At 31.9% G+C, this 15,442-nt stretch overlaps 1 protein-coding gene across 2 annotated transcripts in view; it reads right to left on the bottom strand.

Moving 5' to 3' along the window:
* LOC306850616 (dnaJ homolog subfamily C member 17-like) overlaps window positions 1–15,442 on the bottom strand; it is a 62,604-nt gene that overhangs the window by 31,266 nt on the left and 15,896 nt on the right. For both annotated transcript variants that reach the window (XM_079386335.1, XM_079386334.1), the window contains 4 exons: window positions 13,438–13,487; window positions 9,923–10,000; window positions 5,908–5,988; window positions 4,230–4,334 (listed from right to left, as the gene is read on the bottom strand). In XM_079386335.1, coding sequence (XP_079242461.1) covers window positions 4,230–4,334; window positions 5,908–5,988; window positions 9,923–10,000; window positions 13,438–13,487 — 314 coding nt within the window. The remainder of the gene's footprint in view (window positions 1–4,229; window positions 4,335–5,907; window positions 5,989–9,922; window positions 10,001–13,437; window positions 13,488–15,442) is intronic.

The raw sequence follows: 15,442 nt of genomic DNA, 5'->3' as shown, positions 1-15,442 counted from the left end.
CTCGTTCACAAATACGGTTGTCACTCCTCTTCTGAGTGCTAAATCATGTTCTGCACGCAACAATTCATTTATTTAATGAAGTTACAAACACATTACACACCTATTTCTCATTTCTACTCCCATCAATAACACAGAGCTGAGACTCAAACGCATCAGACATCTCCATTTAACATAAACGTGGAGAAATTCCCCCAGAGCTCAGGCGCAGCTGCATTCATCAGAGACGACCAGCAAGAGCAAAACCCAGCTGCAGGCCGGCCCTCAACCCTGAAACCAGATCTGCACTCACGACTGGTCTAAGGGAATTATGGGATGCGGAGGCGCTCGGCCAGACCTCCACAGCGTCTCAGCTGACCTGCATGTAGATCTGACCTCCCTGATGGGCGACACGACTCTGAGAGGCAGTAAAGGTGAAAATTACCCCGTTTTTCTTTACTTGCCTTTAGAAACATGTGGCCTGATGAAGCAATTCAGCATCAGATCCCTTAATAACATTCATGCACGTTATTCTGGAAAATCCCAGAATTTGAATTTATGATCTAAACAAGGAACCTGCGGCATTAAAACGAGTTCATTAACAGCCAAACTGAGTAAACGTTGTGCACTGAGGATCGGCTCACTATATCACACTTCATGTCATCTGTTTAATGGATCCACCCTGCTTATTTATTTACAAAAAATGATTTCAAGGCTGCTAATGGCACAAAACTAATTGGAAGAACTAGCAATGACTTGCACAACCGTTCATAATTTGGAAGTCAGTCTCTTCTGCTAATCAAGGCTGCAATATTTTGTTTAAAAATACAGGAAAAACTGTAAAAATTTAGAAATATTATTACAATTTAAAGTAACTGTTTTCTATATGAATATCTGTTAAAGTGTAATTTATTTCTGTATTTTCAGCATCATTATTCCAGTCTTCAGTAATCAGTCTAATATACTGATTTGCTGCTCAAGAAACATTTCTGATTATTATTTCAATGTTGAAAACATTAATATCTTTGTGGAAACCATGATAGATTTTATTTTTCAGGATTCACAGATGAATAGAAAGTTTAAAAGAACATTTATTTGAAATTGAATTTTTTTATAACATCGTAAATGTCTTTACAGGCCATTTTTTATCCATTTAATGCATCCTTGATTAATAAAACATAACTTTTGAACAGTATAGTGTACTTCTAGTGAACATTAAACAAAGATGCAAGAAAATATACAAACATCAGAAAACCAACAGAGTAAAACTCTTCTCAAACCTGCATCAGTTTAACATCCAGACGACCGGATTTATTTGTTATAATTCTCTGTCTCAGTGGCTTTTATCATTATTCACTGATGTAACTGGAGGCCTGAAGCTCTTCTACTGCTGGATTTTAGTCCAGGTTAGAGCTGCAGGATGAACTGGATCAGCAATGGTATCATTATTTTTTTAACACCACATTTTATATTGAAAACCAGTCAGTAATTACACTGACAAGCCTATACAATAAAGTTATATGAAACCAACCATCAACCCTTGTTTACTTTAGCAACCACTTAGTGACATGCTAAAACCACTCAGAACCAGGGTTATTACAGTTAACTAAAACTATAAACACAGTAAAATAAGATATTTAAAAAAACTTATTTCAGCTAGTTGCCAAGGCCACATTTCCCATTTTCATTAAGTTTAACTGAACAAATAAATGATTAACTTCTAAACTAATTAATAAAACTATATAGTAAAAAAAAAAAAAAAAACTTTAAGATTAAAGTAAAAAAATATATATGCATACACACACACAAATATGCAGAAGATGCTGGAAGATTAAAGACCAACGAGGGACCAACGAGGGACTCATGAACAACTCTCACAACACACAAAAACAGTCGTGGATCATCCAGGAAACAACACAGATTATTAAGATTCAAGGGGATGTAAACTTTTGAATGGGGTCATTTTTATAAATTCAGTTATTATTTTGTCTTGTAGACTATATGAAGAGTTCAGATGCAAAAAGTCTCTAAGTGCCGTGAAATTTTCATTTAAAATGAGCGTTTTTTCAGGCTCCTATGATTAGGTTCAGTAATTTTACTCTAATGGCAATGTATAGGTCTTTTTCTATGCAATTAAAGTGAAATAACTGAACATAAATACTGGAGCCTGATAATATAAGCAATAAGTGACTGAGTGTTAAAAATCTTATAATGGGCCATGTTCAGATCTTCATATATATATATGTGTGTGTGTGTGTGTGTGTGTGTGTGTGTGTGTGTGTATGTGTGTGTGTGTGTGTATGTGTGTGTGTGTGTGTGTGTGTGTGTGTGTGTGTATGTGTGTATGTGTGTGCGTATATATATATATATATATATATGTTTTTTTTTCCTCATGCAGCTGTACATTCTAATGCAAAGATGTACTGATATTTGTGTATGGCTATTGCTTAATAATAATAATATTAAAGGTCCTCCCTGAACTTCCCGCTGCCCTGTATCTTTCTCTCTCATTGGCTGTTGGTCATTGTTGATGTATTTTTGAGTCAGGACTCATTTCACAGCAGGATTGTGAATCGTCGACAGGTCCAGATATTTAACATGCCAAATATTTCACAGGCATCGGCGACAGGTCTGCGATTTTCTCAGATCACGTCTTTTATAATTCACACTGCGTGACTGTCAGTCATGTGAACAAGCACCGATTTGCCTCCGATTTCAGGCATTTGTCGGCGATTTTGCAAAAACCTGTTGGCGAGTGAAAATCGGGGATAAAATCATGCAGTGCGAACTCAGCATTAACGTAGCCCAATTCTGTGGATTGGCAACACTGAGCAGGAGGCAGTGAAGTCAGGAGGGTGTTTTTGTGCAGGATCTCGTGCCAGTCACATATTACACACACACACACACCTCCTCCCCGTCCTGCCATGTTGGGCCATAATGAGACTCATGCTGGGGGTCCTCCAAGTCAAACAAACCCAGCGAAGTCATTGTTCAGGAGCCTCACGAGCGCCAAAGCTATGTTTACACACGTCTCTCTGACAGAGCTATGAAATATGTTATTTAGATCTATAGGAATCATCTGGAACGCTGCGGTAACCTTATCCTTCTGTTAAACTTACACACAGACAAACACTCACGCACAGAAGCAGTGACTGTGTTCACATGCTCCTTACTTTCCTATTAAACTGCGTTTGCTGCTTTTCATGCATTTCAGTCATTCACTGATTTGTATTTTGTTGTTTTCCCGTCCCGTATGTGTCATACAAAATTGTAAATAAATCATGAATAAAAAATCTTTGGAGTGGGTTCAAAACTATATTATTAAATATATAGATATTTTGCATATTAAATGTATTTAATAGGGTGAATCTTATGGAACCTGTAAAGAATATTCAGGTCACATTTCTATGGATGATTATTTCTCTTACTGAATAAAACAACTACAAAAAGTAATTGTGACTTTTTATCTCACAATTTGGAATTTTTTCTTACAATTCTCAGATTTGCAAGGTATTAACATATAAAACATTTTCTCCTGTTTCTCCTGACTCTCGCAATACACTCAGAAAAACAATACGCAATAACATAAGTCTATCTAGACATTTAAAATATTAAAAAAGTATAATATATTAAAAATACATAAAAATATGCTTCATTTTCATGCATTTGGTGATCATTTAATTCTGTTTTTTTTATTAATATTTTCATTTAAATCATTAAAATTTTCTATTTTAATTTTCATCATTACCTTCGTTTTGTCCTATTTTCATTTTATTTATTTATTTAGTTGTTGTTGTTGTTTTCCACCCTCTGAGTATCATAAGACACTGATAAGCTTGACTTTTTTTAATTGTGAGAAATAAAGTCAAGTTTGTTTCTGCCATGGAATAATAAAAAAAAAAAATGTAAATGTGACTTTTTATTCTCAGAATTTTGACTTTTTTCTCACGATTACAAGTTTATGTTTGACTATTCGGACTTTTCCAGATTTTTTTAGTCCATGGTGAAAATGAGCTTCCATATATTTCATTCAAATTTAATTTTGCATAAAGAAAATGATCAAATTGTTTAATCTGATGAAGATTATATTATTAGGCAATTTAAACGCATTTAACTAATGAGAATTTGGTGAAAATGTGTTTTAATTAATTGTACAAATTAAAGTCACAATGCAAAAGAGGCTTGATTTTCTTTAAGTAATATAAAACAGATTATGTTCCTGTGATATTGTGCTGTTTTATGGTTTGCTGTACCTGTTGTTCGGAGTCGATGTGTGACGTCGGGGCCGGTTGTCCTTCCAGCCATGTGATTTTCAGAGAGTTTCCGGTCAGGCCGGTCTCGTTTTTAAACGCCAGGTCCTGATTGAGAGCACAGAGAAGATCGAGATGTCATGAGATCTCATTAAACACTAAACTAATGCTGTGAACGTGTGCTGTTATAGCGCTGCATAATAAAGTAGGTTTCTATAATAAATGGCTGAATGTGTGTGTGCTTTCCTTCATATGAACAGACACACATGTTGAACTCAAACACAAAGCCTGTTCTTTCTGTGTTTCTCGGAGCGGTAACCGCAAACCGCATGGCGGAGCAGAACCACAACAGTCCCGTCCTGACCGACAGACCCCAATCTCAGACACTCACAGGGGTCAGGACAATAACTGAGCTTCTGCTCTCTATTGCATACGGTTAACAAGCATCAGACCATCACAATACACTCACAGAAACTCTTTCAATGCGATCAATATAATTCACCATTTTAATAATAAATTCCAAACATTTATAGCATAAACATTTAATATAAAATGTTTAATATATATTGTATATACAAAAAATAATATATAAAAATGTAATCAAATAGGGTTTACTTTTATGTATAGTTAATTTATATATTTGTTTTCCCACACTGGAAAAATCATTACAAAAACTGTAAATAAAAAATCATGTATTAAATTGTAAAAAAAAAAACAAAACAAAAAAACATTTACTTCAGTGAATAAAAGGTCACATTTTATAATAATATTTCATAAATAATTTTATAATACATTAAATACTTTAAATAAATAAATGTACACACATACATTTATATATATATTTATATATATATATATATATATATATATATATATATATATACCTCATATAAGACAGTTAATGTAAGATTTTCTTCTTAAAAACATCTATTTAAATTATTTTGAACATTTTATAATGCATCTATATATATATATATATATATATATATATATATATATATATATGTGTGTGTATGTGTGTATGTATCTGTATATATATGTGTGTGTGTGTGTGTGTGTGTGTGTGCACCTGGTATTCATCACGTCCTGGGGACCAAATGTCCCCACAAGGATAGTAATACCAGTAAATCTTAATCTTGTGGGGACATTTTTTGGTCCCCATGAGGAAACAAGCTTATAAATCATACAGCATAAAGTTTTTTGAAAATCTAAAAATGCAGCATGTTTCCTGTGAGGGCTAAGTTTAGGTGTAGGGTTGGTGTAGGGCAATAGCACACACAGATTGTACAGTATAAAAACCATTACGCCTATGGAGAGTCCCCATAAAACATGGAAACCCAACATGTGTGTGTGTGTGTGTGTGTGTGTGTGTGTGTGTGTGTGTGTATGTGTGTATATAAAGAAATAGTTTTTTTTATGAAAATCATCATTAGAAATATTAAACAAAAAAAGTGAAAGACTCATTACAATAATGAAAATTTGGGGAAAATTTGCCCAGAAAATAATAATTTTCATTAAATAATATTATAGGGATTATTCCTCTTTGATTTTGGTCTGTTATATGACCCTCCAATATGTTTTGATGAGATTCTTCTCAATATGTGGCTGAAATATATTGAAAATGATGCATAATAAACCAGTGTTTTGTTTTGTTGTGTATTTGGAGATGTAAAATACTCACAGCTGCTTTTGCTGATGCAAACTCAACCACAGCACTGCCTTTCTTCTTACTGGATATCAGAATGTTCAAGACGTCTCCATACTGCAATGCAAACATCATTCAAACTCAGTGATGAGCGCTGCAAACATGGGCCAGAAACGAGGGAAGCAGAACATAAAACCGTGAGAAGGACGGTGAGCCCGAAGAATCAGATTTAATTTGACTATTTTTAGAGTAAACCATTTCTTGCCAAGTCTTATACGCTTATAAATGTCTGTCATAAATCAGCAGGACGGCCTCTATTTCTGTTCAGAGCATGAGAAATTCATCCACTCCTCCAGCTCTTGCTCTCAACGAAAAACAATCAGGAATTCTGGGAGTGAATTTGGAGTCGGTATTTGACCTTTGACCCTCAGAAAGGAGGACGTCCAGACTAAACACTGATTCAACCGCTTGATTCCTCCCAAACATTATTACAGCGGCATTCTGAGAGTGAATGCTATGAAAACACAGCCATTTCACCTCAAAATTTAAAAGAAAACAAAGAGCATTAGGGGTTTTTGTATTGTTATGACATTAATGCACATTTTTCCCCCAAAGGTGAAATGTCTGGATGTCTTACTTTACAATAATAAAGTACAGTTTTATTTAAATCAGCATAAATTAAAGACAGTTCAACAATTACTTTTTTTGGAATACCTTCAAGATATACGTAATAGTCTTAGCCTTTCAATATTTAAATCACGACTTAAAACTCATTTTTTTAGATTAGCCGGTCCTCAGTGATTTTAGTTCTGTTATTGGGTATTGATTTTTTGTATTATTGTTTATTGTGGTGGTGCTATTTTCCCTCTGATTAATTATGTATTTTATTATTGTAAGGTGTCCTTGAGTGTCTTGAAAGGCACCCACAAATAAAATGAATTATTATTACTTTAAAGCCTAAGATAATATTTAGTTTGTCATATTCTAGTCAAGAAAATCGAGAGGAAATTATCTTAAGTGTCATGAAAATACAATAAATTCTAGGAAAGTATATTTTATTTTTTTATGGAGTTTTTTTTTTTTTTTTGGTTAAATATGACCACAAAACTTAACAACAAGACGAAAAAGTAATAAGATATTCAGGGGTTTTAAGGTCTTAAAATAGACTTAATTTTACAGAAAACTTTTTTTTTTTCTGTCTTTTAAAAATATGACCACAAAATTTAACCACAGATATTAAACTATAAAAAATATATATATATTTATTTTCAAACACCTTTTTTAAATAGTTTTTTCTTGTATTGTCACATTTTCATGTCAGTAAACCCATGCAATAGATACCAAAAAACCCTAAAATAGATGTTATTTTACAGAAAACTAAATTTCTTATTTCTGTCGTTTTAAATATGACCACAAAATATTTAACATCAAAATAAGAAATTACTGTTTTCTGCAAAATAAAGCCTATTATTAGGTTTAATTACATCACATTTTCATGACCGTTTATTTTAGCTCATGCAATAAATCCTAAAGAGAAATAGCTTAAATTAAACGTTATTTTACAGAAAACCTTTTTTTTATTTAATTATTTTAATTTTGTTAAAATAGAACCGGAACAAAATATTTGAAAATGTTATCATTATTTTTTTATTACATCTTTAAATTTTCATGGGAGTTTATCTCATGCAATAAAAAATTCTTAAAATAGACATATTTTGTTTTGTAAAATAACATCAATTTTAGCACCTTTTTAAGGATTTATCGTCACATTTTCAGGACAATTTTCATGAAAATTGTCTAAAAATGCATCTTACTTTATATAAAAGTCTTTCTTTTTTTTTTAATAAACACAAAACCATAATTTGTTCTTTCTTTCTTTTGTTTTTTGTGTTCAAACACGACCCGAGCCTGTTCTTCACAGCTTTCCTGACATACCCCCTCCACGTTCCAGTATTTTTCAGAAACCGTGAGCGTCGGGAAGATGTTTCCGAGAATCTGCCGTCCCTGAAAATCAGTTTTACGGCTGCCTGGGAAAAGCAGAAACAGGGAAAACCTGCCAACAGTGACAAAGCAGAGCATCCCAAAGGAAGTCTATTTCATACATCCAGACATTTCCAGAGGTTTCCAAGGCCTCGACCCATGCTGGCTGCCCAAAACACAGTCTTACATCACCCGTCATCTCACGAGTCTTCTGTTTACGCAGTCGAGCTGATTAGCCTTTTCACAAAAATCAGAGATTACGTCATCGCAGGGTAAAGTTAGTTCCGTTCCAGGTCTGCACCTATTATATCAGTGCGCCCTTTTCTCAAATAATGCTTCTTCATTTTTCTCTTGTGTCTGTTTTCCAAGTTGTTCTTATATAATCTACAAAGAAATAACATTTTACTTGTTTGTAACTTATATAGTCTTTGATCTCTGGGACATTTGAGCGCATTATCTCAAGTTACTCAGTCATTTCCCTCGAATCACCACATCATGATAAATTACTGAAAAATGACAACATTTATGTCCACATGCACATTTTTCCAGTCCAGTTTAAGCATATTAAACTCAACACAACAGCGTAATCCGATACAATACCAATAAAGTCATGAATCCCAGTCATCTCTTGTTTAATATGTATTTCCCAGGGCACATTATACAACATACATTTAAACCATCACGTTAACAATACAAAGGAGAGCAAGTAGAAAATACAATATTACTTTAATAATAATAATAATAGCGAAAACAATTCATGTGGAGAGTTATAATGCACAGCCAGCACCAAACGGACAGAACGCCAAAACTAACTGCCACCACTTAGAATTAAAATTTAGAATTAAACAAACTTGTACACTGAAAGAAATTATTCATTAAATTTACTACATTTTTTTAAGGTAAGTGGTTGCAGTCCATTTATTTTAGATACATTTAAATAAACAAATATAGTTGACAAATTTAGAAATAAATTTAGAATTAAATGAACTTGTGTACAAGTAATACACAATAAAAAAATATTGTAAAACTGAAAAATATTTCAAAATTTTTAAAACTAATTTAAAACTGAATAAAAATTATTCATTGAATTTACTACATTTTTTAAGGTAAGTGGTTGCAATCAATTTATTTTAGATGCATTTAAATAAATTTAACTTTTTTTTTTTTTTTATATGTATCTAAAATGAACTGTTTGCAACCACTTACCTTTAAAAAAAATTGACAAATTTAACAAATTTAGAATTAATAATTAAATTTACAAAAAAAAAATTAAGGTAAGTGGTTGCAGTCAATTTATTTTAGATACATTTAAAAAATTATAATTTAGTTGACAAATTCATAATAATTTAAAAATAATTCATTAAATTTACTAAAACATTTTAAGGTAAGTGGTTGCAATCAATTTATTTTAGATACATTTAAATAAACAAATTTAGGTGACTAACTTTCAAAAAAAAAATTTAAAGTAGCTAAAATGTATTGTTTGCAACCACTTACCTTAAATTTTTTTTTAGCAAATTCAATTAATAATTTTTTTTCAGTGTATTTGTGACGACCCAAGCTGACACAAAAAGTGAATTGTGAAATGTTTGTGCTTTGTAGAGTAAAGTACCGGCAGCTCAAGCATTTTCATAATATCTCATTTGTAAAGAAAGACTTTGATTCTGGAATTGTTGTCACCAGAAAAGCTTTTACCCTGCCAGCGCCGATCCGGAAGCAGAAACACGGAAGTGTGAAGAAGGCTAATTGAATCAGACGTCATTAGTTGCATGTGAAGAGCAGATTTCCAGCGAGTCCCCAGACGGCACTAAACGTGTCCGTAACGGTGGCATGTGCGCTGCGTTGCCTTCAGCGTTCTGCGCTGCTACTAAACTTAATGGAGCTCACACACGAGGGGAATAAAAGCGTTTAATGGCTGATGTCATGCAGACCTCGTTAAGCGCAGCAAACTGCTCATTCACACACGAGGTCACTCTCTCACACGCTTTACTCCCAGCTGATCAGATTCAACTCATCAACAGCCATTAGCTGAAGAACAAGCAAAGCATTCCCCTGAAAACTACAGACTCACCTTCTGGAAGAGGCTTTGAAGGCATTCGTGAGAATAGCCGGCATTGCTGGCGTCGTCTTTTTTACACTTCCACTTCAGCTGAGGACGGGAAACAAACACAGAACATCTGCATCAATGACATAAATCAGATCCTCTGGTCTGCTGTGATTATTTTCATGAAAATTATGACATTTTCTCCTTCAGTTCTCATACTGTAACGTAAAAATCACTGTAATAAAGCAAAAAAAAAATATTTTTTTTTTTTGTAATTTATGCTGATTGTAGTACAATCTTAAATATCATTTGATTTTATATGATTAAGATAAATGTGTTTAGTGCTGTCAAACGATTAATCATATTCAAAATAAACGTTTTTATTTACATAATATGCTGTATGTATGTGTACTGTGAATATTTATTATGTATATATAAATACACACACAAAGTATATATTTTGAAAATATTTACATGTATATACATTTATATACTTATTTTATATTATATATAAATATATTTAATATGCAAACATAACATATTTTTCTTAGATATATACATACATGCATGTGTTTGTATTTATATATACATAATAAATATACACAAAGTATACACACATACACTTGAAGTCAAAACTTTACATACACCTTTCAGAATCTGCAAAATGTTAATTATTTTACCAAAATAAGAGGGATCATACAAAATGCATGTTATTGTTGATTTAGTACTGACCTGAATAACATATTTCACATAAAAGATGTTTACATATAGTCCACAAGAGAAAATAATAGTTGAATTTATAAAAATGACCCCGTTCAAAAGTTTACATCCCCTTGATTCTTAATACTGTGCTGTTACCTGAACGATCTAAAGCTGTGTTTTTGTTGTTTAGTGATAGTTGTTCATGAGTCCCTTGTTTGTCCTGAACAGTTAAACTACCTGCTGTTCTTCAGAAAAACCCCTCAGCTCCCACAAATTCTTTGGTTTTCCAGCATTTCTGTGTATTTGAACCCTTTCCAACAATGACTGAGATCCATCTTTCCACACTGAGGACAAGTGAGGGACTCATATGCAGCTATTACAGAAGGTTCAAACACTCACTGATGCTCCAGAAGGAAAAACCATAAATAAAATAACTAAATAAAAACTAAACTATCTAAATAAAAAATAACATGCATTTTGTATGATCCCTCTTATTTTGTTAAAATAATTAACATTTAGCAGATTCTGAAAGGTGTATGTAAAGTTTTGACTTCAACTGTATATTATGTAAACAAAAACTTTTATTTTGGAAGCAATTAATCATGATTAATCGTTTGACAGCACTTTATATATATGCAATTAAAATTAAAACCATTGAAATATAATATTTTTATCTTGAAATAAAAATTTCTAAAAACTATATAGACATATATACTGTTTAAAAAAAAACTGCTAAAAATGACCAAAACACAACAAAATTAATAAAAGAAATTACAATTAAAATAGAAATCGAAAAATAAAAACTGATTCAAAATATTAATAAAAACTATAATAGTATCTCAATAAAACTAAAATAGCACTTATATATACCGTTTTGTTTATAATTACAGATATCTAGAGAAAGAAAGAGACATCATTTATAATTATTTACATTAACATGCATGTTTATTTTATTTGTTATTTTTTAATTTGGGTAATAAATATGTATATTAATGTAATGATAAATAATGCATATAATATTACAATTATTACATAATTATTACATATTATTACAATTATTACTAATTTATTTAACTTTTATTTTAATTATTTTATTTGTTCTTATTTTTGGGTAATAAATATGAATATTAATGTAAATAATAAATAGTGTTTATAATATAATATCACATATTTCAGCATATTTAGTATTCACATTAATATACCTTTTTTTTTGTTTTTTTGGGGTAAGATTCTCTCAAAAAGTGTCTGCTTACGCCTCATATTGATTATTAATTTTATTTCTCAGGTGTTGCACCAGACTTGAGTTTCTCCAAACTCATACTGTTCTAATTACAGCAGACCGCAACTGTAACACAATATTTATCAGCTCTGTAATAAAGGAAGCGAACACGAGTGTGGTTCGAGGACTCGGCTTTAATTAATGGAGCGGTCCAGTTAAAGAGCCAAACTAATTAGTTGTATAGGGCCTGTACTCGTTTAATCAGACTTCTCTGAGAAATTGAAGATGAATGAGTTTTAAAGCAACATACACGTGCACAGATCCGTCTGAAACACTGATCGGTCCGGGCTGATCCATCAGAGACTGCTGGGAAAACTATTTAAGACTGAGTTCAAGCCAAACCTCATGTAACGTAACCGTACATCAGCCACAGTTTCGTCTAATTCAGCACCAGTGTTTATTTTTGCTGAACGAGCTCACAAACATGACGCTAATTCACCGGCGGATGGGACGCTCGGATCAACCGGGAACACAATAATGAGATTAAATACATAAACACATTAGCTAACATCCCCCTCCGTCCACTAATGAAGAAAACTGAGAGCTTTCCAAAGGAAATACAGTCCTGCTGGTTTTCCATAGATACGAGTCTCCAGACGAAATGATGACATTGAAGGACAAGAACAGATCATTAATGAGAATCACGGGTCAGCCAGTTCTCAGGTACAAACAGGATTGATGTCCAGCTGCATATGCATGTGAAGCATGTTTTTGTTTTCATTTTAAAATACATTTAACCTTTTTTTTTTTTTTTTTATAAAATGAAATAAAAATACATTTAAAATAATAAAAAATAAATAAATAAAAAATAAAACTTCTACATAAAATAATATAAAAATAATACAGACACACACACACATATATATATATATATATATATATATATATATATATATATATATAGTTTCATATTTTATAATATACTGAATTATCAAAATAAAACACTTATATGAAATATAAGCATATGGACTCTAAAAATATATATTTTAGATGTATTCATTCATTCATTCATATAATATAATTTAATATTATACAATATTTAAAATAAAATGAACAATGAATTCATAATTTATGTTTAATATTTTATGAATAGATGGATGGGTGGATGGATGGATGGATGGATGGATGGATATAGTTTTAATAAAACTAAATAAAAATATATTTAAAATAATAAAAAGTAGTCAAAATAAAACATTTAATAAAAATATGAAATATAAGTAAATATTTTACATACACATTTATTAATTCATTCATATAATTTAAGATTTTCATAATATAGTCAATAAAATTTACATTTTATTTATAATAATTATTATTTTTTATATTTTATGAATAGCTCATTTAGCTCCTTTATATAGATTTTTTTTATTATTAATTTATATACATACATATACACATATATTGTGCTTTTTTTCATTCTAGCTATTCACTTCTCTACACATGTATTTTTTACTATTCATTTATTTTTTCTATTCTGTTATTCACTACTATGCACATTAATAGAATTGTATTCACTTCTTATTCTTTTTTTTTTTTTTGCCATTCACTTCCACGCACATACCTTTAATTTAGGAGTCACGTTGCTGTTACCCTGATGTACTGCTGAAGAGTCTGTGAGAGACAAATGAGGATGTAGAGAGAAAACAGAGGAAATATGAGTTCTAATCACAGCCCGTCCTGCTCTCATTATTTATATATATATATATATATATATATATATATAGTAGTCAGCATTTGAAGTGGATCAAGAAAAGTTCATCAAAGTTGTCCTAAGACCGCATTTTGGATGTAGGTTTTAAGACAACTTTGATGAAAGGTTTTGATCCACTTCAAATGCTGACTAGTGAGTGTGTGTGTGTGTGTGTGTCTTTGTGTGCGTGTGTGTGTGTGTGTGTGCGCAATATGTTTTATTTTACATATATAAATTAGTATAAAATATAAATTAATAAATTAAGGGGCTGAATTTAGCTATTTATTAAATATTAATGAATTATTATGAAATGAACTGTTAAGTTATATTTATAGACAGACAGACAGACAGATAGATAAACAAACAGACAGACAGACAGATAGATAAACAGACAGACAGATAGACAGATAGATAGATAGACAGATAGATAGTTAGATAGACAGAGACAAACAAACAGACAGACAGACAGACAGATAGACAGATAGATAGATAGACAGATAGATAGTTAGATAGACAGAGACAAACAAACAGACAGACAGACAGATAGATAAACAGACAGACAGATAGATAGACAGACAGACAGATAGTTAGATAGACAGAGACAAACAAACAGACAGACAGACAGATAGATAAACAGACAGACAGATAGACAGATAGATAGTTAGATAGACAGAGACAAACAAACAGACAGATAGACAGATAGATAGACAGACAGATAGATAGTTAGATAAACAGAGACAAACAAACAGACAGACAGACAGATAGATAAACAGACAGACAGATAGACAGATAGATAGACAGACAGATAGATAGTTAGATAGACAGAGACAAACAAACAGACAGATAGATAGATAGACAGATAGATAGTTAGATAGACAGAGACAAACAAACAGACAGATAGATAGATAGACAGATAGATAGTTAGATAGACAGAGACAAACAAACAGACAGATAGATAGATAGACAGATAGATAGTTAGATAGACAGAGACAAACAAACAGACAGACAGACAGACAGATAGACAAACAAACAGACAGACAGATAGACAGACAGACAGACAGATAGATAAACAGACAGACAGATAGACAGATAGATAGTTAGATAGACAGAGACAAACAAACAGACAGACAGACAGATAGACAGACAGACAGATAGATAGATAAACAGACAGACAGATAGACAGATAGATAGTTAGATAGACAGACAGATAGATAGTTAGATAGACAGAGACAAACAAACAGACAGATAGATAGATAGACAGATAGATAGTTAGATAGACAGAGACAAACAAACAGACAGACAGACAGACAGATAGACAAACAAACAGACAGACAGATAGACAGACAGACAGACAGATAGATAAACAGACAGACAGATAGACAGATAGATAGTTAGATAGACAGAGACAAACAGACAGACAGACAGACAGATAGACAGACAGATAGATAGACAGACAGACAGACAGACAGACAGATAGACAGACAAACAAACAGACAGACAGACAGACAGACAGATAGACAGACAGATAAACAGACAGACAGATAGACAGATAGATAGTTAGATAGATAGACAGATAGATAGTTAGATAGACAGAGACAAACAAACAGACAGATAGATAGATAGACAGATAGATAGTTAGATAGACAGAGACAAACAAACAGACAGACAGACAGATAGATAAACAGACAGATAGATAGACAGACAGATAGACAGACAGACAGACAGATAGATAAACAGACAGACAGATAGACAGATAGATAGTTAGATAGACAGAGACAAACAAACAGACAGACAGACAGACAGATAGACAGACAGATAGATAGACAGACAGACAGACAGACAGACAGATAGACAGACAAACAAACAGACAGACAGA

This window comes from Barbus barbus (genome assembly GCF_936440315.1).
Source record: "Barbus barbus genome assembly, chromosome: 30".
NCBI lineage: Eukaryota > Metazoa > Chordata > Actinopteri > Cypriniformes > Cyprinidae > Barbus > Barbus barbus.
This window is presented reverse-complemented; position numbering and strand designations above follow the sequence as displayed.